The sequence below is a fragment of the Aspergillus novofumigatus genome (genome assembly GCF_002847465.1).
Source record: "Aspergillus novofumigatus IBT 16806 chromosome Unknown P174scaffold_6, whole genome shotgun sequence".
NCBI lineage: Eukaryota > Fungi > Ascomycota > Eurotiomycetes > Eurotiales > Aspergillaceae > Aspergillus > Aspergillus novofumigatus.
Window position 1 is genome coordinate 2296347 of NW_020194279.1, and position 20942 is coordinate 2317288.

Below are 20942 nucleotides of genomic sequence, written 5' to 3' on the forward strand. Positions count from 1 at the left end.
CGTGTTGATCGCAATTGGAGCTGGACCTGCACCTCCGTGGCCCTTTGGATTGCTATTCTGCCGCGTCATACCGCCTGTGGTCTAGATCATTGACGCAACTGAGCTTCTGAAGTCACTTTTCACTTCTGCCCGGTGCGAAACGACAAGCTCCTCAAAGAAGTTTCTGTAGCTCGTTAATGCTGAGCTTGAGATGATAGATATTTGAGAACATTATGTCGATGAATCGGGTGCGACAGCCAGTGACGAACCTCGTTACGCTTTCATACCGTCTCCCGCGAACAGGCCGGTCGGCCATCCGATCATGGCGAAGGCATTATGCTAATGGTAGTGGCAGAGCACCAGGGTCATCTGCTCCTTCGTCAAATTGGCTTCGTACTTCACTTGGTCTAGGTGGAACAGCTGCCGCTGCGTTCTTAGTCTATACCTTTGCGACCACCCGAGGCGACCAACTTGAGAGTGCTATTGAGGCGAAGACCGTTACGCCAAAGATTGCTCAGGATCTGGATTCCCAGTATGTGCAAGAAAAAAAGAGTCTGAAGAGCCCCGGGTTTACCTATGGGGAAACAACATTTATCGTGTTGTGGATCCTGTCTCCAAAGAATCCGTGGTCAAGACTCCTCGGCAGTTATCCTACTTTGAGGGTCAAGTGCTCCGCGATCTCAAAATTTCAGAGAAGTCTGGTGCTGCCATTACTGAGAATGGTGATCTGGTTCAATGGGGCAAGGGGTACTCAGAAACTGACTTCAAACCAACAAAGACCTTGACTGGCAAGGACTTGAGGTCGTTGTGCATGTCGAGTGATCGCATACTTGCATTGGCTTCAAACGGAAGTGTATACTCACTCCCAATTGCCAAGGATGACCAAGAAAGCGGTCGGAAACCCAAGGAAGGCTCTTGGTTCCCATTCAGCTCTGGAAGAGCTGGCGTGAGCTATCGGTTGCTTGAACCTGCATTGAGGCTAGGCGAAAAAGTCACCGCCATCAGTGGTGGACTACAGCATGCGCTTCTCCTCACGAACTCTGGTCGAGTCTTTTCCGTCGCTTCTTCCACTGAGGGCTATCCTTCCTTTGGACAACTTGGTGTGCCTGGATTGACTTGGTCGACTCGACCTCCAGGGCCCGTGGATACCTGCCATGAGGTGAAGACCCTCGGCAACTCTAAGGTTACTGGAATTGCTACCGGAGATTACCATTCTTTGGCGCTCACCAAGGATGGAAACGTTTACGCCTTTGGCGACAATTCCTTTGGGCAGCTGGGGTCCGAATTCGACCCTGCCCAGCCATTCAACGATACCCCTACCCTAGTACCACTGAAGCTTTTCTACCCAGGCAACGCCTGGCTTCCCAAGGTGACTGCGATTGCAGCTGGGGGCGCCAACAGTTTCTTCACCGTGGATGCTCAACGGATACTTGGCCCTGGCGAAGATCGTTCTACGGTGCGTGACCTGGGTCGCATTACGGCTGACACGTGGACTTGCGGCCGGGGCATCTGGGGTGCTCTCGGAAACGGAAGATGGACGCACCTACAAGACGCACCTACGAAGGTGAAGGCATTGAGTGGCCTGTTCGAGTACGACGAACGAACAAAGACCCTCTTGCCTATCCGACTACGTAGTATCTCTGTCGGTACAACGCATGCGTCGGCCATCATGGACAACAAAGCTCACGTTGACACTTCGGCCACGACGTCTCTGGAGAAGTCCAGCGACTGGGGCCACGACGCGCTGTTCTGGGGAGGAAACGAACACTTTCAGCTCGGCACCGGCAAGAGGAGTAATTTATCCAAGCCGTCACATATTAACGCGCCTTCAGGTTCCGAATCGAAGAGTGCTAAGCAAGAGGCACGACTCCAAATCATGCCTCGTCACAAGGCCAAAGTGGGCAACCGCACTGTGAGCATGGAACAGCGGATTGAGTGTGGAAGGCACATCTCTGCGATTTACTCTGCTGTATAATAATTTGTTCATGATGTGACACATCTCTTCTCCAGCGATTGTATTAAAAGTTCATGTTCGTTAGCGGCGACTAGTTATCAAAAGTAATGTAATCATCATTTTCTGTTGACTTTGATACGTCACTCGGGGACGCAAACAAAACAAACAATTCCGCGATACGGCTGGAGACGCTCGGGCCAACACCTTATCGTAAAATTTCCTGAGCGGAAAAGAAGTCAAACAAAAGCGAATTATACCGCATACTGTCAAAAAAAGGGTTGATTCCTTGTGTCCATTATGCCACGCGAAAAGCAGAAAAGAGGTCGTCGCGCGGAGGACAAGGCCAAAAAAGACGCAGCCGCCAAACGAAAGCGCGATGAAGGCCCTGAAGAATCCGCGGTCAAGAGATTGAAGCCCTCCGCCGAGACAGATACCTCGAACAACGAGATCACTTCAGGAGCGGATTACATCCCCTTGGAGGCAGAGGATGGCGGAAACGGTGTTTCAATGAACGATGCGCCCGCGAACGATATGCCTTTCTACGGTCTCCTGGACAGCGAAGAGCAGGAATACTTTTCGAAAGCCAACGAGGTATTGGAGCTTAACCAGTTCAATGATGCGGAAGAGCGAAGGCTTTTCGTCGACAGTGTCTACAGGGAAGCGGATGGAAAAGAATTGAAGGTTGCTTGTAGTCAGTCTTGCTCGCGGCTTATGGAGAAATTGATTTCGCTCTCCGACATGCGCCAAATTCGGAGACTCTTCAGCAAGTTCATTGGCCATTTCTTGCATCTTGTGCAGCATCGGTTTGCGAGTCATTGCTGCGAGACACTGTTCATGAACGCAGCGCCTGGAGTTACTGAAAAAGTTCCCAAGCCGAAAGGCCGCAAGGCGGAAGCGGACGAGGAGGACGAGCCTGAACCGGAATTGTCGCTGGCGGAAATGTTCATGAAGGTCGTTGAGGAACTAGAAGGGAATTGGGGATATTTGTTGACGGAACGGTTTGCGTCGCACACGATCAGAGTCTTGTTACTGGTTCTGGCCGGGGAGCCAGTCGACCTGTCATCCACCGATTCGGTTGTCGCCAGCCGGAAGAAGGAAAGGTTGGGAATCGTGAACACGGATGCATCCGAGGAAAAGGCCGTTACGGAGAGGCGTAAAGTACCAGAGGTTTTCGAGGCTACGCTGAAGAAGGTTATGAGTGACATGGTCTCCGGGCTGGACAACACTTACTTGAGAGCCCTGGCAACCCACCCTGTAGGGAATCCCGTCTTACAGGTGCTGGTATTCCTTGAACTGTCGCACTTTGGCAAGGCGAGCGCTAAGGATCCCAATTCAATCATCAGGAGGCTCATTCCGGACGATGATTTCGGGGAGAATGCTGAGAGTTCAACATTCGTCAGAGGCTTACTCTATGATCCCGTCGGTTCTCGTTTGCTCGAGACCATCATCAAGTCTATGCCCGGAAAGCTATTCAAGGGACTCTACAAGAACGTTATTCGCGACCGCATTGGCTCTCTTGCACGCAATACAACGGCTGGATATGTGGTTCTCAGGACGCTGGAGAGACTAGGAAAGGACGATCTACAAGATGCTATGGAACTAATCATCCCTGAAATCCCTGGTCTCATTGAGAGATCTCGCTTGATTGTCCCTAAAGTGTTGATCGAGCGATGCCTCGTTCGCGGGGTTGACACCAAGCCGCTTTCAGATGCCTTGGAATCCGCTTACGACAAAGACCCGGCACGAAGATTGGAACAAATGCTCAAGCTTGAGCCCGCGGCAAGTGAGGGAGACTCAGAGGAGAAGCAGATGCAGTCAGGCAACAATCAGACAGCAGCTGCACAGAAATTACATGGCTCGCTTCTTGCTCAGACGATGCTTACAGCTTCCGGACCCGTGAGCGGGCTCATTTATTCCAGCCTGCTAGCGCAGTGTTCAGAATCACTTCTCAGATTAGCCAAAGATCCCACAGCCTCCCGTGTTCTACAGCAAGCCCTAACTGCTCCAACTTCGACATCTCAATTCCGGCGACAGTTTACTACGCGCTTCTCGGGCCACTTGGTAGAACTCGCGCTTGATAGCAGTGGATCGCACGTGGTGGACGCGTTATGGCCGGCGACGAAAGACTTGTTCTTTGTCAAAGAAAGAATGGCACAGGAATTACTCAAGGAAGAATTGACTCTCCGGGACTCTTTCGTTGGCAGAGCAGTATGGAGGAATTGGTCCATGGACCTCTACAAGAGACGGCGAGGAGAGTGGGCTTCGAAGGCGAAAGGCCTGGACAGTATTGAAAACGGCCAAGGCGAGCGACCTAAGTCTCGCATTGACTTGGCCCGGGCTAAATTTGCAGCAAAGGCAGCGGAAGAGAGTTCTAAGGCGCCGGTAGCTGCAAAGACATGATTTATAACAATGAAGCGAAAGGGTTGTGGTTGGTCCCTGCAGTGATAGTAACACAGCATGATTTGACAGGGTTCTTTATCCCAGGTGTATATTATGTCTTCAGCGATCATTTGATTTATGATGATAATAAAAGCATTTCTCCATATTCATACCGTGTCACAGAGCCTGGTGTAGAAGGATTATTCTCTTAAGAGCTTCTCCAGTGCTGCCCCTCCAAAGTCTGCGGGGTTACGCCATGGAAATTTTTCCTTCCCCTCATCCATCAAAGTGTATATATCTCTCCAAAGGAGTAGATAATCCTCGTTGGCAATGATCTGAAACAATCTCATTCAGCCGATGAATATAACTAAGCCTCCATTCATGATGTCAGACAATCCGGCTCTGTCGCCATCGCAGCGGATCCGCCAGCCGTTCCGGAAATGGCGGGATGGCTTCAACTTTGTGCTGAGCAGTTTTGACCGGACCTTTATTATACACCGTTGCTCATGAAATTGTGAATGCTTCTTGTATCTTCTTCTTTTTTGTATTTTTTCTTAGATTTGCTTGTTTGGAATATCATAAAATTGCTGTATAGATGTCTGTGTCCCCACCGTCGAGTCGCGCCGAGGAAGTGCGAAAAGTGAGTTCCTCCATTCCTCCGGCGCATTCCACGGTCCATTAGCCGACTGCGCATCAATTTTGTTTGCTTGCTGCCTTGCGCTTCGCTTTGTTCTCTTGCTAATCTGAGTCTAGCTTCTGAGCGCAGTCGAAGATCTCCTCATCCCGTTCATCCAGTCCGCCGACGAAAATCCTCTCGGCCTTTCGCTACAGCAAAATGGGGTCAATGGAACGAATGGTGCGAGTGGTGCGAATGGACAGTTGAGAAAACCGCGGACAGCTTTAGTCGACTACAAAAAACCGGAAGAGCTTCGGGATATTCTGCGATTATCACTTCCGGAAAAGGGTGCCAGACAAGATGGCTTGATTGAGGTTCTGCGCAAAGTGTTGAAGTATTCCGTGAATACATGGCATCAAGGATTTCTCGACAAACTATATGCGTCAACGAATGCTCCCGGTGTGGCATCCGAGCTGATTTTGGCGGCTCTCAACACGAACGTGCATGTCTACCAGGTGTCGCCGGCTTTGACTATTATCGAAAAGTATACGGGAGAAAAGTTGGCTTCGCTATTTGGTCTCAACGGACCACGAGCAGGTGGAATTTCTGTACAAGGGGGCTCAGCATCCAATACCACCTCAATTGTCATTGCGCGCAACAACCTATACCCCGATACAAAGAAAGATGGCAACGGGGACTACAAGTTTGTACTCTTCACCAGCGACCATGGCCATTACAGCATCGAGAAGGCGGCACAGATGCTGGGCTTGGGAAGCAACTCCGTCTGGGCAGTGCCTGTGGACAAGCAAGGTCGCATGATCCCGGAAGAACTCGAGAAGCTGGTTCGAAAAGCTCTCCAGGAGAACAGGACACCGTTCTATGTTAATGCAACCGCCGGAACGACGGTAATGGGCTCCTTTGACCCTTTCAACGAGATCGCCGCCATCTGCCAGAAATACAACCTCTGGTTCCATGTAGACGGCTCATGGGGCGGCTCGTTCGTCTTCTCCAAGCGCCAGAAGCACAAACTCGCCGGCGCCGAGAAAGCAAATAGCATCGCCATTAACCCTCACAAAATGCTCGGTGTCCCCGTGACTTGTTCTTTCCTCCTAGCCGCAGACATCCGCCAGTTCCACAAGGCAAATACTCTCCCAGCCGGCTACCTGTTCCACAGCGACGACACGGAAGCGCGGCCCAACGACCAGCTCAGCACAGCGGAAAACGAGCTCTCCGTCGATTCTCCGGAGGTGTGGGACCTGGCTGATCTCACGCTCCAATGTGGACGACGCGCAGACTCCCTCAAGCTCTTTTTGGGCTGGACGTACTACGGCACGGAGGGATACGAGCAGCAGATCGACACGGCTTGCGACATTGCCGCACACCTGGCGATTCTCGTCTCCGAGAACCCCAACTTTATCCTCATCAGCGAGAACCCTCCCCCTTGTCTCCAGGTTTGCTTCTACTACGCGCCGGGCGGACAGCTCGTACACTCGCGCGGCGTTGTATCGAACGAGACCGAGCGCGCAAAGGCAAACAGCAAGGTCACGGAAGAAGTGACCCATGCTCTAGTACACAAGGGGTTCATGGTTGACTTTGCACCTCCTAGTGGGGACGAGAACGCTGCCGGGGACGGGAAGTTTTTCCGCTGTGTGGTCAATGTCCAGACGACTCGCGAGACTGTTGAAGCTCTTGTTCGTGCTATTGAGGAGGTGGGCCCGGCAATCATCGACAGGCTTAAGGCCGAGGCTGCTTCGGTTCCCAAACGGAGGCCCGGAGAACGAGGCCACGGACCTGTGGTCCACCAGGCTTAGACGTGAACATAATTCTGTTAGTGTACGATTACGGCAGTGTACAAATAAACAAACGATGTATAGATCCGCCGGAGAAAGGATAGTATATAGAATTGAATGATACTCCATTCGTGAACCACCCAAGGATGATCTCGAGCGACTGCGTTAGTTTTGTTTACTATGTAGTGCCTGCCTATGCTAAGAACCAATCTCGACTCGTCGCTCAAGTACAGCTCTTGCCTCAGCCTCTGTAAGGGTCTCGATATTCAACTCAGCCAGAACGCCTCGAGCACTCCCGTTATCCCGGAATAGCCTCTTCTCCACCTCCCAAAGTCCAAGATGGGGTTCCTCCTGCGAATCAGCGCCCTCTTGGGCCGCAGATACGTCGCCAGACTTGGGAGCGACAACCGTCAGGCCCAGCAGTAGAAGACCGTCGTTGAGCTTCGCAAGAACTCTAGTCGAGCCTCCTGCCAGGCCGGTAGGTCCCAAGGCGACATCGACGACATTGCAGAGGTGGTCGATATCGCTGGCGAATTGCGCCGCTCCGGCGGCGGAAAAGGTATGCCTCATGAGGACGTTACTCCAAAGATTAGTTTGAACGGAGAGAAGTACCTGGCGAATGATTCGACGCAGCGATGCTATGCCCAGTGCGCGTGATAGGAAAGAGATGCTAGTGGATAAGGTTCGCATAGCAGGCGCAAGATCCGCCGACGGTGGTAACGAGGTTGCGTCGGAAGGTGATGTAGTAGAAATAGTTGCCCACGTAGACATGCGAACATATGGTTTGAGGGCCGACTGTGTGTTTGAGATCAAGGTCGAAGTGAGAATCGATTCAGAACGCAGCCGGAGACGACGGTAGGCGGATGCGGTTTCGTCGAACAGAGCTCCATCCGAGCTTGTACCTTGGCCGCTGCTATGATGACCATTTGCGACCATCTGAGAGGTACGAGAAGCAACGTCTGCTACAGACATAGGACCGGCCACATTCCTACCTGAGTCCTTGTTCTGTCTGACTCGTTCTTGTAGCTCAGACCACAGTTCGACGAAGAACACATCATTACTCCAGTCCTCCATCTTCTTCTCCAAGTACTCGGAGCTCCCAAAAACCCTGCAAAGACGCTCCAATCCAGCCACACCTTCCACGCTGGCCTGTCCATCTGCGCCTTGTACCGTGCGGCCAATCGTAGATGTCATTGCAAGGTAAGCTTCAAGTGCGGAATGGAGGCGCTCGTGAAACTGGTCGAAGATCGTAATCTGAATGTCGATAAGGAACCGCAGTTTTTGACCGAAAGATGACAGAGGCCGATACAGTTCAGTGATCGTTTCAAGCAGATCATTTACGCGAATCGCTGCTTTGGTGGGTTTGGTTGCCGAAAGCTCGACTCCTTCGTAGTCAATCTCACCGCTGTCCGTTGCATCAATAATTTCCTTGTAGCGGGCCAGTGCAAAGTCCTTCTCAGCCTGAAGCCAGCGATCAAACCATCCCTCCTTGGTGAGAACCTCCCACGTCATTCCCTTCCAATTATCCTTGGAGTATGGATCAGGCAGATAATTCCAAGTCTCCCGAATCTCGTTGTCAAAGTTCATCAGCTCGTGTACGAGATGGCTAAGTAACTGAGGATGTCCAGAGATGCTAGGAAGCACAGTCGATAATTTCTGCCTCAGCATCGGCAAAAGAGCCGTAATAAACGCATGAGAGGCGTTGTAAAAATTCCATTCCAGAGCCGAACCAACTTCTTGGGCCTTCTTGTCGAAGACAGGTTGCAGCGAAGAAGCGAAAAAACCTCCAAAAGTGTTGATCAAGTCCAAAACGTGACCCAGGAAGTATTCTGGCTATTTGGAAAGTCAGTTACTTTTCCCGCACTGGCAACGTTGTACTATACCTTGTCAAGTCTATTTGTTGGCTTGTCTCCGCTGAAGTGGTATTTGAAGCGAAGATCCAGCGGATGTACCATCACTTCCAACGGTAACAAAATCGGTGGTTCGGCACTCTGCTGCTTCACATCGATATCACGTCCCGTAAGTTCTCTATTCGGTAAACTGTCAGAAAATCCAGCAGCGAAACTAGACAAGAGTTGCGTACGGTGTCTGTAAATCAAGAAGCAATTCGACATCCTCGATCCACTGTGTCCTCAGATCTTCTGGTAGACGGAAGTCTTTCGAGGGCCATCCCATTTGTCCCAGCGTCTTCTGAAGCCTCTTGGAAAAATTCTCCTTCATCTGTTTTCTCAGAGCAGAGGCCAGCTTCTCCACGTAGTCGACAAGGTGAGGGGCCGCTCCTTCGGCCGCCGGTTGAGCATCCTTCAGCGATTGCACAATGTTTCTCAGGCGCGAATATGGCTCTAGGGCCAGGCGAGGTGAAGATTTCATGTTGCTCAAGGCCTCCTTGCTGTTTCATTATCCAGTATCAGTGACACTGCCGGAAGGGGAAGGGCTCTTTTAGGTCCGCAAGTACCTCAATTCTTCTGCTTCCCTCAGGAGGGTCACATAACCCTTCGAGATCTCCAGTCGTCGGAGCTTGTCTATGCTCACTTCAAAGCGCTTCGCTGCCTCATCGCTGGCGTCGGAACCTGTTATGGCTTTCAATTGCTTATCGATATCCTCTTGCTCGTCCTTGAAGGCTTCGGCTCGCTTCCGTGTGGCTTCGGCATGGTCGTTGGAGGCTTTGGATGCACTGAGCAGTGCTTGTTGGGCTTCTGCTAGCTGAGCTATCGTGTCAGCAGTGGTTAATTAAAGAAATAAAAGTCAATCGCCTAGGTAGCTGTAATGCTCGATCCCGGGGCGCTCTACCTGTTTCCGTTGTAGTTCATGCTGAGCGCGGAGAGTGGCTAACAACGAATCAAGGCTCTCAAAGTCGGCAGATATTTGAATCTTGTCGTTCAAGTAATCCTCAACTCTCGTCCTTTCATGCGACGACAGAGAAAAGGAAGGGCTTGCCATGGTTGGCAGTCGGGTTGCAGTTCGGGGGTGGGGATGTTGTCCGTAAATCGTCATTCATTCCAGCGCCAGGTGTTGCGATCGATCATCAACGCCAACACCGCCTTACAATCTGTTCAACTCCGATGACTCAACGTCTCCTTTATCAAGTTAGACATCATGTAGTCTGAAATCCGAGCACATTGCTAACTGCCTCTACTCAATATTTTGATCTTCAAGCCTTAAAATGCCCAGCCCGGCCAAAAAGCGCAAAAGAGAGGCTCCAGAATCAACCCCACAGCGTGTTCGGAGCATAGCGTCATTCTTCCAGGGCCAAGCCAACAAGAAAGCCGAGAAGACGGAACAGATTGTTGACTCTGCTACTGAAAATGCAGCAGAAGAAACACTATCTGACGAAGCTCTTGCTCGCAAGCTTCAAGCGGAGTTCGATAAAGAGAGTGCTGCGCCGGCCGTGGAGCCTGAGGTTCCGGATGATAAGCCTATCCAGGAACCTGACGCCCCGACAGAGACAGATCGTGGACCGCCTAGTAAAGTTCCGAAAACAAATACAATCTCATTGCAGTCTTCCGTTGGGACAGAGGATACAATAAGTCTTTCCATCCCTTTTGACCAGAGTCCGTTGACGTTCGACTCGACCAAATGCGCGGCAGAGTTGCAGGTCCGCTGGGCTACGGAGGGTGGAAACGCCTCATATGCCCTGCTGACTAGAGCATTTGTGTTGGCAAATGCAACGACTAGTCGAATCAGGATCGTTGATACCCTGGTCAATTTCCTTCGAGTCCTGATTGAAGCCGATCCTTCCAGTGTTTTACCAGCAGTCTGGCTAGCGACCAACTCCATTTCCCCGCCATACGACGAATTGGAACTTGGCTTGGGAGGCTCCGCGATATCGAAAGCACTGAAGAAGGTCTACGGACTCAGTCCTTATGGGCTCAAAAGTCTCTACGACAAGTATGGAGATGCTGGCGACGTGGCTTTCGAGGCAAAGAAAAGACAGAGCTTCACCTTAATGAAGCCCAAGCCTCTGACGATCAAAGGTGTCTATCAATCCCTGAGGAAGATTGCGATGAGCAAAGGGACTGGTAGCCAGGAGTCCAAGCAGAGAATTGTGGAGAAACTCTTACAAGACACTCGAGGTGCGGAAGAGAGTCGGTATATTGTACGGACGCTGGTGCAAAACTTAAGAATCGGGGCTGTCAAAACAACGATGCTTATCGCGCTGGCTCGAGCCTTTCTATACTCAAAGCCTGAAGGCGCAGAGTTTACGATCCGTTCACGACAAGATCTGGCGCGACTAAAGAAGGAGGAACTGGCCGAAATTTACAACCGGGCGGAAGAAATAGTGAAGGCATCATATGCCAGGCATCCAAACTACAACGACTTAGTTACACGCTTACTTGAAATTGGAGTTACCGAAGAACTTCTTCTGCGGTGCGGCCTGCAGCTTCATGTGCCTCTGAGACCCATGTTGGGCAGTATCACGAGGGATCTCTCTGAAATGCTAACAAAGTTGCAAGGACGGCATTTTAGTTGCGAGTACAAATATGATGGGCAGCGTGCACAGGTCCACTGCGACGAGAAGGGGAAAGTATCGATATTTTCTCGCCATTTGGAAAATATGACGGAGAAGTACCCAGACCTTGTGTCCTTGGTGACGCAAATCAGAGGAGAGGGCGTCTCTAGCTTCATATTGGAAGGAGAGGTTGTCGCAGTAGACAACAAAACCGGTGAACTCCAGACGTTCCAAGTTCTGACAAATCGAGCAAAGAAGAACGTGGAGATAGGAGCAATCAACATCAATGTCTGCCTCTTCGCGTTCGACTTAATGTATCTAAACGGCGAGCCACTGTTGGATCGGCCTTTTCGCGAACGCAGGGAGTTATTGCGCAGCCTATTCGTGGAGATCCCAAATAGATTCACTTGGGTCAAAAGCCTCGACGCCACGTCCGCGGACTCCGAGACGGTCTTGGAGTTCTTCAAAAGCGCCCTTCAGAACAAATGCGAAGGAATCATGGTCAAAGTGCTCGACAATGTACCCAAGGCGAACCTTGAACAGAATAAGGCGGCCTCGACGGGCAACGGCATGGATGTTACGAGCGGGGAACCGCTCGAAAAGGCGGGCAAAGGCGGCAGACGAAAGGCACTCTTATCAACATACGAACCAGACAAGCGGCTCGAGTCGTGGCTCAAAGTCAAGAAGGACTACAGTACCTCGTCCGAGACCCTGGATCTGATCCCCATTGCCGGCTGGCACGGACAAGGCCGAAAAGCCAAATGGTGGTCTCCCATTCTGATGGCCGTCCGCAACCCTGAAACAGGCAGCCTGGAAGCAGTCACAAAATGCATGTCCGGCTTTACGGACAAGTTCTACCAGGCGAACAAGGACAAGTACGCCGAGGGAACGCCTAACGTCATCTCACGGCCGGCGTATGTCGAGTACTACGGCGAACCTGACGTCTGGTTCGAACCGCAGGAGGTCTGGGAGATGGCGTTCGCCGATATCACCCTGAGCCCGACGTACACAGCAGCCATCGGCTTAGTGAGTGACGAGCGGGGACTGAGCCTCCGCTTTCCTCGGTTTCTCAGAGTAAGAGAAGACAAATCAATAGACGAAGCCACCACGTCGGACTATTTGGCTCTCCTGTGGCGGAAGCAGGCCGAACGGAAGAAAGAAGAGGAGCAGCACCCCGACAAAGACACAGAGCAACTAGGTTGGCAGGAAGAGTAGAACAGGCTTGGGACTTGAACAGATTTATGGGTAGTAGGGGATCTGAACGTAGCCTAGGACGAAATTATATGCCTTTGAAGATACCTCGCTCTATGTGCCTATCTCATAAAGCATTGCAAATCGTATTATCTGAGCGCCATCAGTAAGGTAGCCAGTATTGGGACGCCTGAGGCAGAAGCTCAACCACAACCGATCCACCAGATGGCACTTTACCTCAAAGCGCTAGACCAACATCCCGCCAACCAGGAACTTGGCGCTGTACTAGCTATATTCGCTCTAGCGCGAGCGCGAAATGAACGCGTGTTTCCCCACTCCATACGCGTCGCGTCTGTTTTTTCCTTGGTTTCGACTCTTCATGATTCCATCCGTCATGTTTCAGACTGCTTGATACCCTAGTCTGCAAGGGTAATGATGAGATTGAATGTGGTGGCATCTCACTATCCCTGGTGACAGATTACTCTCTGCTCTTTTGAAACTTAAATTGCGTTGCTGCAAATCGCAGGGTATTGACGCTACGAGACATGCTTGATTGCTCTGTTTGGATTTTAATCGGGTGGTTGGTAGAATGAATTTAGTAACTACATTATCGGTCATGAAATGCCTATAATGCCTATTCCTGCCTTATCTAATCACAGCACTAAATGGGGTGACACTTTTAAAAATCGAGCCACTGAGTCTCCGCGTACTTTTCTACCTTGCGGACACCGATCGGACAAGGTAACAACTAGCATAACTAGAAGATCAGACAGAGCAGTGTGAGAGTTTTGGATAAGCATGCTCGCGATGTATTCACAAATGAGATTGAAAACAGGACTATTCAAGATAATCTGACATAGGAAAAATGGCATGTATGGACAGTTTAGTGTCGTGGTCATCGTTCGGTCACAGCCTGTCACGATAGACCAAGTCAAACATAAATGTCTAGAAGGGAATGAATCAAAAGACGAACTGGGGCATCACAACGAGGACAGAATATGGCGTGTCATGTACATAATAGTATGGTCGTTAATAGTCGTTACAAGAATCTGTGAACAGAGAAAGCGAAAAAAGACTTGTCGGCCAGTTAGAGCATTGCGATAGAAGTCTACGGTCGCAACTCTCCGCCAAGTTGAAGAGCAAGGCCCGACTCTTTTGGTCGATTTTTCGGGCTTTCCGCGCTCGGTGGAAGTAGATTGTCAAAGTTCGGTCGTTTTCTGGTGTCTCTGTTTGCCAGAGGAGTCTTCACGGGTCCTCCAGGGGTCCGTCCGCCTCGAGCTGGTTGCGCAGGACTGGGAGTGACATTCACAAAGTCCGCAAAATTAAACTGTTGACTTGGAGTGCCGAAATTGGGAAAGACACCTCCGCCCCCAGGTGTAGGGGTCAATGTGGGCAAAAGGGCATGTTGACTTGGCGGAGTGGAGGGTGGAAAATCGCGGGCCTGGGCTTTGCCAGCAATACTAGCTGGTGTTGGGGAATTTGCAAGATACAAAAGCAGATCTGCGCCATCCTCGTGAAGCAGATTTGGGTTCTTGCGTGCCAGGCGAGCGTGCTTCGGAGGTGGCGTCCTAGGAGGGGAAGAGCCAACCATCGAGCTAACATGCTGGAAACTATGCACAGGTAAATCTGGATCGTTCTCCTCGTCTGAGTGAGGATGATAGGCCGGAGACGAAAATTCCGGGATTGTCTCAGCCACGAATGGCAGAGGTTGGTGCCGATGCGCAGCATGGTGGTGAAACCCAGGTGACGACGCAGGCAAGTGGTATGAACTTTTCCACGAGACCCGTGGAGCCTTAGAGGGACGATCCGGTATTGAATCGGACCTTACTCGCTTTCGACTAGCAGACAACATAGGCTGCATCACCCGAGAATTGAAGGTCGCCGCATGTCTGTTCCGTGACGAACGAGGAAGTTCCTTCGAATAGGTCGCAGTGCGTAAAGGAGGAGAAGTCATAGGGGTCTCGCAACGGCTATGTGATATCTCGGATGAGGAATCGGAGGGCTTGTCATTGGCAAGGGAAAATTGTCGACCACCGCTCTGGTTTGACTCGAGGGCAGGTATACGACCATTTTGATATTTGACTTTGGCAAGGCCTAAACGATCTTGTAGGCTGAGAGACACCTGAAGTAAACCAATTTCAATCAGTTTTTAGAGCGCTTGGAAGTAGAGACAAAAAACAGGAAAGCTGGGTGAAAGCGCGTTCATGGACCCTCCTAAAAGGCACTTACCTGGGCTATGTCAATTTTGCGGATGGTCTTCTCGGAGTTTATCGCTTGCAATCGAGCCATTGCTGACGCTGATGCATAGGAAAGAAAGCTATATTAGAAAGAACAGAGATTGTATTTTCCTTTTCTTTGCCCTTCCTTGATCATGAGCCAGGGCGAATGGTTATGATGCTAGAGAGTTGCAGTGACAAAAAGGGTTCTGGCTCAGGCCGAGTTGAGGAAGAAGCAAGGGCGGCTGAACAGTGGAGGGGGAATAGAGGGAGACGGGCCAGGTTCAGGAATGGAACACCGTTTGGAGGAATGACAATGGTTCGCTGGGTGACAGCACAAAGTCCCGGGGAAAAGCTATTGGTTGGAGAAGAAAAGGGATTTAATCTTGATTTGATTTATCATTTGGAACAAGTTGAGGTTCACTTAGTTATGCCTGGCACGAGATCAAATGAGGTAAACCATGAATACTTAGAACGTAAGCCCAAAAGTGACTAGATAGATCGATTAATTTCTCGACAGCAGGCGGGCCGGAACCGTGACGAGAACAGAGAGAACTAAGCGACAATAGAGAGCCTGAGAGGTAATTGAAGGTAGAAAGAGCAACTATTTTAATCCCAGGGAACTGGTGGACCTGACTTTGTTACTTTGTGGAAATTGAGAATGTGATAGACACTCCGTACTTTGCGCCTGCACAAGTCTCCGGTCGCTTGCTTTCTGACGAGGACAAAGTTGCCATGTCATGACACTGGAACATACATACATAGGTAGATCGGTTCAACATACCTTTAGACATCCTATGACCATACTATCTACTTCACCACTGTTTGTTTCTGTATCATGCTCAATGGTCGATTGAAAATCTAGAGGCAGCCAGAGGAATGACAGATGCTAGAGCCTGGAATTGGATACCTCCATTCTTCCACGAACAGTATTCTCAGTTTTCTGCGCCAAAAGCCCCGTTTGATCGACCATTCGACCTGTTGCCAAATAGTAATAACAATAACAATATAATATGGAGTCGGAATGCCACAGCATCTGACATAGCAGCGGGTAACTTAGTTAGCACTCCGGCAGATGACAATACTAGTGATATGCGAGGAGGCACAGCTCCGATGCATTCCTTCACCAGTGCCCCTATTTTCTTCGGTTTCGTCGCCCTTGACTTCTATATCATGAGCACCTAGATAGCTCCTGCAAAAGGTACTTCGTTCCTTCACAGCCCTGAAACGACAGGAGTGGATCCATTGATTCTGAGAAGGGGCATAAGGAGTAGTGTGGATAGATACGGAGTAGAACTTAAGCAGACAGGACGGAGCTGCCCAGGTGCCACTTCACCTGCATACTTGCATTTGTGCATTTGTGCATTTGTGCAGTCTAATCTGCAAGTCTGCAAGTACTACTTGCATCAGTCAGGGGAATGATAGGATCAGATCATCTTGCGTTTGGTCTGGGCCCCAAAGCCACCAACACCAACATATCTCAGCTAAGATGGTTGAAATCGTCCGGTCACATTGCTTCCAGTTTCAGAAGCGGGATCATCAACGTCCAGCGCAGTCAGGGGCGCAGAAACAGCCTGGAATGCTTGAACTTCGAGATTGAGGAATCTACTGTAGCAATTGGGTTTACCAGTCGAAAATCGCCTACAGACAGATAGTCTACTTCCAGATCGCCAAGAGGTTCCTTAAGCTCCTGAAGATCATTTCTTTGATAAAAAGCTGACACGAGGGGAAGAGGGAACCGAGTTCAGCAGATTTATCAGTAAGATGCGTTAACCTGAAAGCTGCATTACCGCGACGCAGACTCGGTCACCATCAACTTATTAGGTATGAGATGGAAGATTCGTCTGTGGCTAAAGATGTATCCTCTTGATTCATGCGTTCTATCATCCTGGACCTTGTCTCGGAGGGGATTTACGAGACGACCAAATCCAAGTGGTGTCCTTCGCAATATGTCCGTAGGGATACCACCTTAAATCTAGGTCATTGTATATGACATTCTGCCACCTTAGGAGTAACTTCGGAGTTTAACAGTTATATAGCGAAGCCTTAAGGAGGACTGTCACCTACTACTGATTGAAGATGAGACAAGACTAGCAAAAGAGCATCCCACACCAGTAAGTATTCAGATGGACCAAGGATGTGAGACCATGGAAGTCAGTGAAACACGGATGGCTTCTCAACTTGTTATGCTAACTATTTGACGCTGTACCGTTGGCTGGCGGGCATGTCCAGCCTACGTAACACGCCCTTGTCCAAGCGCAACGGACAGGCAGTGCGACGAGGGACAGGGTGGGAATGACCCACTTCGGTGAGCTATCATGATGGTGGTGTTGAATTGTTTGACTGTTAAAAGAATTCAGGAAGCCCGAAGGATTGTCTTTGCATTGATACTACTGCTCGTATTCATCTAGATACATGCTGCTAGAAGTGGAACTGTTGAGATAGAATAAGAACGGATAAAGTCTCAATAGAGATGTGATAGACATAGATAGGGTACCTAATGGTTTCTTCAGGGTTTCTGGCAAGGTATGTGATGATGACGGACTCCATCACCCATACCATCAATCCACTCTAGGCAACTTAAAAGACCACTAATAAGGTGTTTGATACTACTAACTTAAGACGCTAAGGATGCTAAGAGATTAACGGGCTTACCGGGCTACTAAAAGTAGCTGCCAACCTGCCACCATCACCGTCAAAGTTCTAACTAACCACCCAACTGCAAACTAGTAGTGACTTGCTCCAGGCATCTTACTTGTTTCTTGTTTTCCTCATGCTTATCATTTTTTCCTTCTGCTCTTCCTTCCATTGTTTTCATCCTTGTCCCAAATATCAGGTTTTGGCCCTGCTTTCCCCTCTTTTTTTCAACTCTTGTCCCTCCTTCTGAAAATCATCGTCTTTTTTTCGCTACAACAGACTATATAGTGATACTAGTCACAACACTAGAAGAAGCTCGTCGTCAATTTCTAGAATTCATGCGGGAGTGGTTGATCGTCCACTGCCAATCGGTCGTCAGCCCGTAACCGCAAACGGTCGCGGCATTGCCTCTGTCCACCCATCGTCCTTACCTTCGGTAAGGCGGTTCTGCCCGCGACAGCTGCCCTGACCGGCCCAGTGCAACCAGTTCTGTTCCTCTTCCTTCTCTCTTTTTCCCGTCTTGAGAAAAAGAAAGGGTCGTTCGCTCGTTTCTCCTGCTTGGAGGGTGTGTAAGACACTCGAGTTTGCGGGAAACAGAAAGGAGGAAAACCATCACCCACCGAGCTACGTGCTAGGCACCAAGGGAAAGAAGAGGGTCTCTTGCCTCCTTCCAATTGCAGGGAGTTCCTCATTCAGATTCGTTCTTGTCGTTCGTTATCCAAAACCCCTTTCAGAAGGATATCCATCTACCTTAACAGGGGTAGCCTACTCACGAAATGCCGTTCTTCAAACCGTTGCGTCGCCGCTCCAAGGCGAGTTTCCATACCAGCAAATCCAACGAGTTCAAGCTCGAGTCCCCGTCCAATGGCGACACGACATCGGGAAAATCTTCCTCGACTCTCGAGACAGCTTCATACAGCTCCATCACTCCGCCTTCTTCTATCAAACCCAATGCCTCCTCCCCCAATCTCCCCGCGTTGACCGAGGTCAATAGCAATGTCAACGGCACAAGTACCCCGCTTACTGTGCCCCCTCAGCGACCTGGTCTTGCCCCTGTTCCTCCGTCTCAGCGAAATAGCATGATTGTACGTCATGATCGCATTGTTTACTCTACCCGGAGGATGGTTGACGTTTGTTCATTTTGGTTCTGACTGCTCCGACAGGCTGGTAGTACAATTTCAATCAATAGCCGATCACCAACTCCGTCCTCTCCCTACGCTCCGAGGGTTATCTCCATCTTGGATAATGCATGGGTACGTGCTTTGCGTTGTCACTACCTGAGTGGCTTCGGAAATGTCTATTCCTGTGATCTGCTTGCCAAAGAACTGGACTAACAGTTCTCTCCTTCCCACAGGTACACCAAAAAGTGCTACTGATTTACGGACAAATTGGAGACCCAAGGCAACATCCGCTGGACGGAAGTGTAACGGTATACCACCATCAAGACGGGTTTCCTTCGATCGCCTGGCCGGTCACCTCCTCTCATTTCAAAGCCCTAGTGCATTTAGTACCGGGTCCCAACCGATTACGATTTGACTTTGTCTCCACGAAGCTGTCAACTGGCAGCGCTTATCCTGCCATTCATTCCTCATGGATCAGCATAAACTATCTGCCATTAGTCAACGCTCCTCCCTTACAACTGGTGATTCTGCTTGGCAAGGATTCGGATGGGACTTTCGATGCGGTACCGGAAAGGCAGCAGCGAGAAGGGAATGACCTCGAAACTGCAATCCGAAAATATCGAACGGCAGCTTACTTATGGCAAGCGTTCACCGCTGAGCAGATGTTCCGTAACAATTTTGGGAGGCGGTGTTTCCGCTTCGAGGAGGAGTGGCAGACAGGCACCCTAAGCCGTCGTGATGCGACCGATGGCTTGATGCGGAATGAGGCCAAGGTTCATGTTGTCCGTACCGATAAAACAGCAGCAGAACTCCGTGCGCTTGATATCGCCCAGCAGCATGGTTCTGCCACTAAGAAAGATGAATTGTTCAATATTGCCAAGGAAGCTGTGAAGAACTACTTCCGACCAAAGGAGGGGCAAAAGCAGTACGTTTCAGTTTTGCTTCTGGACTCTCACTGGGACAAGACATCCAAAACGATCACCGGCCACGCTGCGCTGGGATCGAGTGGGGACAACATCAAGATGGCGATATTTGGCTCCCACTGTCTCCAGAGTTACCCATCTTGCCTTGAGGAAGTGGTGGAAGCTTTCTCCGACTGTACTCGCACCAACACCGACTTTGTAGCGAATGACTGCGGAGAGGCGGGGTCGAGTTGGGAAGCAGCGAACATCGGTATTGGAGCTCACCTCCATGAAGTTGGCCACCTCTTCGGATGTCCGCACCAGGAATCCGGGATCATGCTCAGGGACTATGTCCGTCTGAATCGGTCTTTCACAACTCGCGAACCCTTCTCGACACGAACCAAAACCCAGGGCCTGAAACTGTGCCTGCCGCAGGACGAATGTGGCTGGCATCGGCTCGATGCATTGCGCTTCAGGTTCCATCCATGTTTCCGCCTGCCTTCAGACGCACCCGTGAGCTCGGACGATAGCGTGCAGGTGTGGCCTGTCGAAAACGGGAAGATTTTGTTCACTGCTTCCTCCGGCATCGCTTTCATTGAACTTTACGCTGAGGGGGAGGATGTGTGCCATAACTTCATCGAGTACCTTAACAGCGAATCCAGCAGTAACGGGCTCCCGAAACAGGTAACTGTAACGGAAAGTGAACTCCGACAACGATTGTTCGGCAACGAGAAAGAAAAGAAGAAGAATGTCAAACTGGCCGTCTTCTCTGGTGCGCTTGGAAGCTATACCGTTGAGTCTATCGGCTCTTTGAAGTCCAAACTGTCTCTGGTGAAATTACCCAAGGGCCAGTCTGGGTATAAGAGCGGCAAGCTCGGTTTCTCTCAAATGGACGGTAGTCAACCGGAGCAGCTGCTGCTGGACTGTGCCTTCGTATCAACCAAACTTTTGACCTCGATCAAGATTTATCACGGACTGGCCCTCGACGGACTAGAATTCTGCTACGAAGACTCTACTAGCCAGCTCTTCGGGAAGCGAGGGGGAAAGCCCGGTGGAGATGAGTTTGTACTTGGTAGGCACAACCGTTCCCAAGTATGATGACCACTCTCTGACCCTTCCATCAGACACTCGACGGGGTGAGATTCTGCTCGGTTTTTACGTCAGGGCCGGTGCCTGGATCGATGGAATCGAGATTTTGACAAGCTTAGGCCGGAGATCTGGAATTTTCGGCAACGCTCGGGGAGGCTCCGGGTACGTGTCGCGCCTTTCACATCCTCCCATTTCTTAGGACGCGCGCTTCATGGTCTAACAAGAATCCCAGGCATACATTGATACCACCTTTGGGTTATAAAATTGCCGGTGTTTCAGGATCCTGTGGATCCTGGGTAGACGGCTTCTCATTAATCATAATGCACTAATATGTCGTCGCTTGATTGTCCTCTTCCCATACTGCTTTTGCGATTCCTTTGCGGGACTAGCAAGCGCTTGGTCGTCTAATTCTCAAAAGCACGCCGTATGGGCTGTGCAACATTCTATTCACTCTTTTGCTCGGTGTCTACGAGACATAGCCCAGAGCAGCAGTTTGCGACCTCAATTTCCCGCAACAGATCTTCGGCCTTGACAGACCGCTCTCAGCGGTCATGTTCGGAGTTTTACTCTCGTTCTTTACTTTCGAAAATGATTTTCTTTCTCTTTTGTTATTCATCG

General features: G+C 50.3%; 6 protein-coding genes across 6 annotated transcripts; 4 read left to right on the forward strand and 2 right to left on the reverse strand.

Moving 5' to 3' along the window:
- Positions 1-133: 133 nt before the first annotated feature.
- P174DRAFT_514489 (uncharacterized protein) lies at positions 134-6739 on the forward strand (the record flags this gene model as incomplete). Its single annotated transcript, XM_024832084.1, has 5 exons — positions 134-515; positions 641-1948; positions 2249-4301; positions 4871-4952; positions 5074-6739. The coding sequence occupies exons 1-5, from the start codon at positions 213-215 to the stop codon at positions 6737-6739; spliced, it is 5412 nt and encodes a 1803-aa protein (XP_024680726.1). The 5' UTR covers positions 134-212.
- Positions 6740-6861: 122 nt separating this feature from the next.
- Positions 6862-9684, reverse strand: P174DRAFT_411177 (RINT-1 family protein). The gene is made up of 5 exons (XM_024824265.1): positions 9509-9684; positions 9174-9421; positions 8802-9107; positions 8602-8746; positions 6862-8551 (listed from the first exon to the last, which is right to left on the reverse strand). The coding sequence occupies exons 1-5, from the start codon at positions 9656-9658 to the stop codon at positions 6917-6919; spliced, it is 2484 nt and encodes an 827-aa protein (XP_024680727.1). The 5' UTR covers positions 9659-9684; the 3' UTR covers positions 6862-6916.
- Positions 9685-9755: 71 nt separating this feature from the next.
- P174DRAFT_444169 (putative DNA ligase I) lies at positions 9756-12436 on the forward strand. Its single transcript, XM_024828017.1, has one exon. The coding sequence runs from the start codon at positions 9882-9884 to the stop codon at positions 12381-12383; it is 2502 nt and encodes an 833-aa protein (XP_024680728.1). The 5' UTR covers positions 9756-9881; the 3' UTR covers positions 12384-12436.
- Positions 12437-12979: 543 nt separating this feature from the next.
- On the reverse strand, positions 12980-14993 carry P174DRAFT_393885 (uncharacterized protein). The gene is made up of 2 exons (XM_024823612.1): positions 14589-14993; positions 12980-14481 (listed from the first exon to the last, which is right to left on the reverse strand). Exons 1-2 carry the CDS (start codon positions 14646-14648, stop codon positions 13468-13470), a joined length of 1074 nt encoding a protein of 357 aa, XP_024680729.1. The 5' UTR covers positions 14649-14993; the 3' UTR covers positions 12980-13467.
- Positions 14994-15354: 361 nt separating this feature from the next.
- On the forward strand, positions 15355-15957 carry P174DRAFT_261077 (uncharacterized protein). Its single transcript, XM_024821492.1, has one exon. It carries the CDS (start codon positions 15455-15457, stop codon positions 15758-15760), a length of 306 nt encoding a protein of 101 aa, XP_024680730.1. The 5' UTR covers positions 15355-15454; the 3' UTR covers positions 15761-15957.
- Positions 15958-17988: 2031 nt separating this feature from the next.
- Positions 17989-20523, forward strand: P174DRAFT_373681 (uncharacterized protein; the record flags this gene model as incomplete). The annotated part of the gene is made up of 4 exons (XM_024822520.1): positions 17989-18297; positions 18376-18465; positions 18567-20307; positions 20360-20523. The coding sequence occupies 4 exons, from the start codon at positions 17989-17991 to the stop codon at positions 20521-20523; spliced, it is 2304 nt and encodes a 767-aa protein (XP_024680731.1).
- Between the last annotated feature and the right edge of the window lie 419 nt (positions 20524-20942).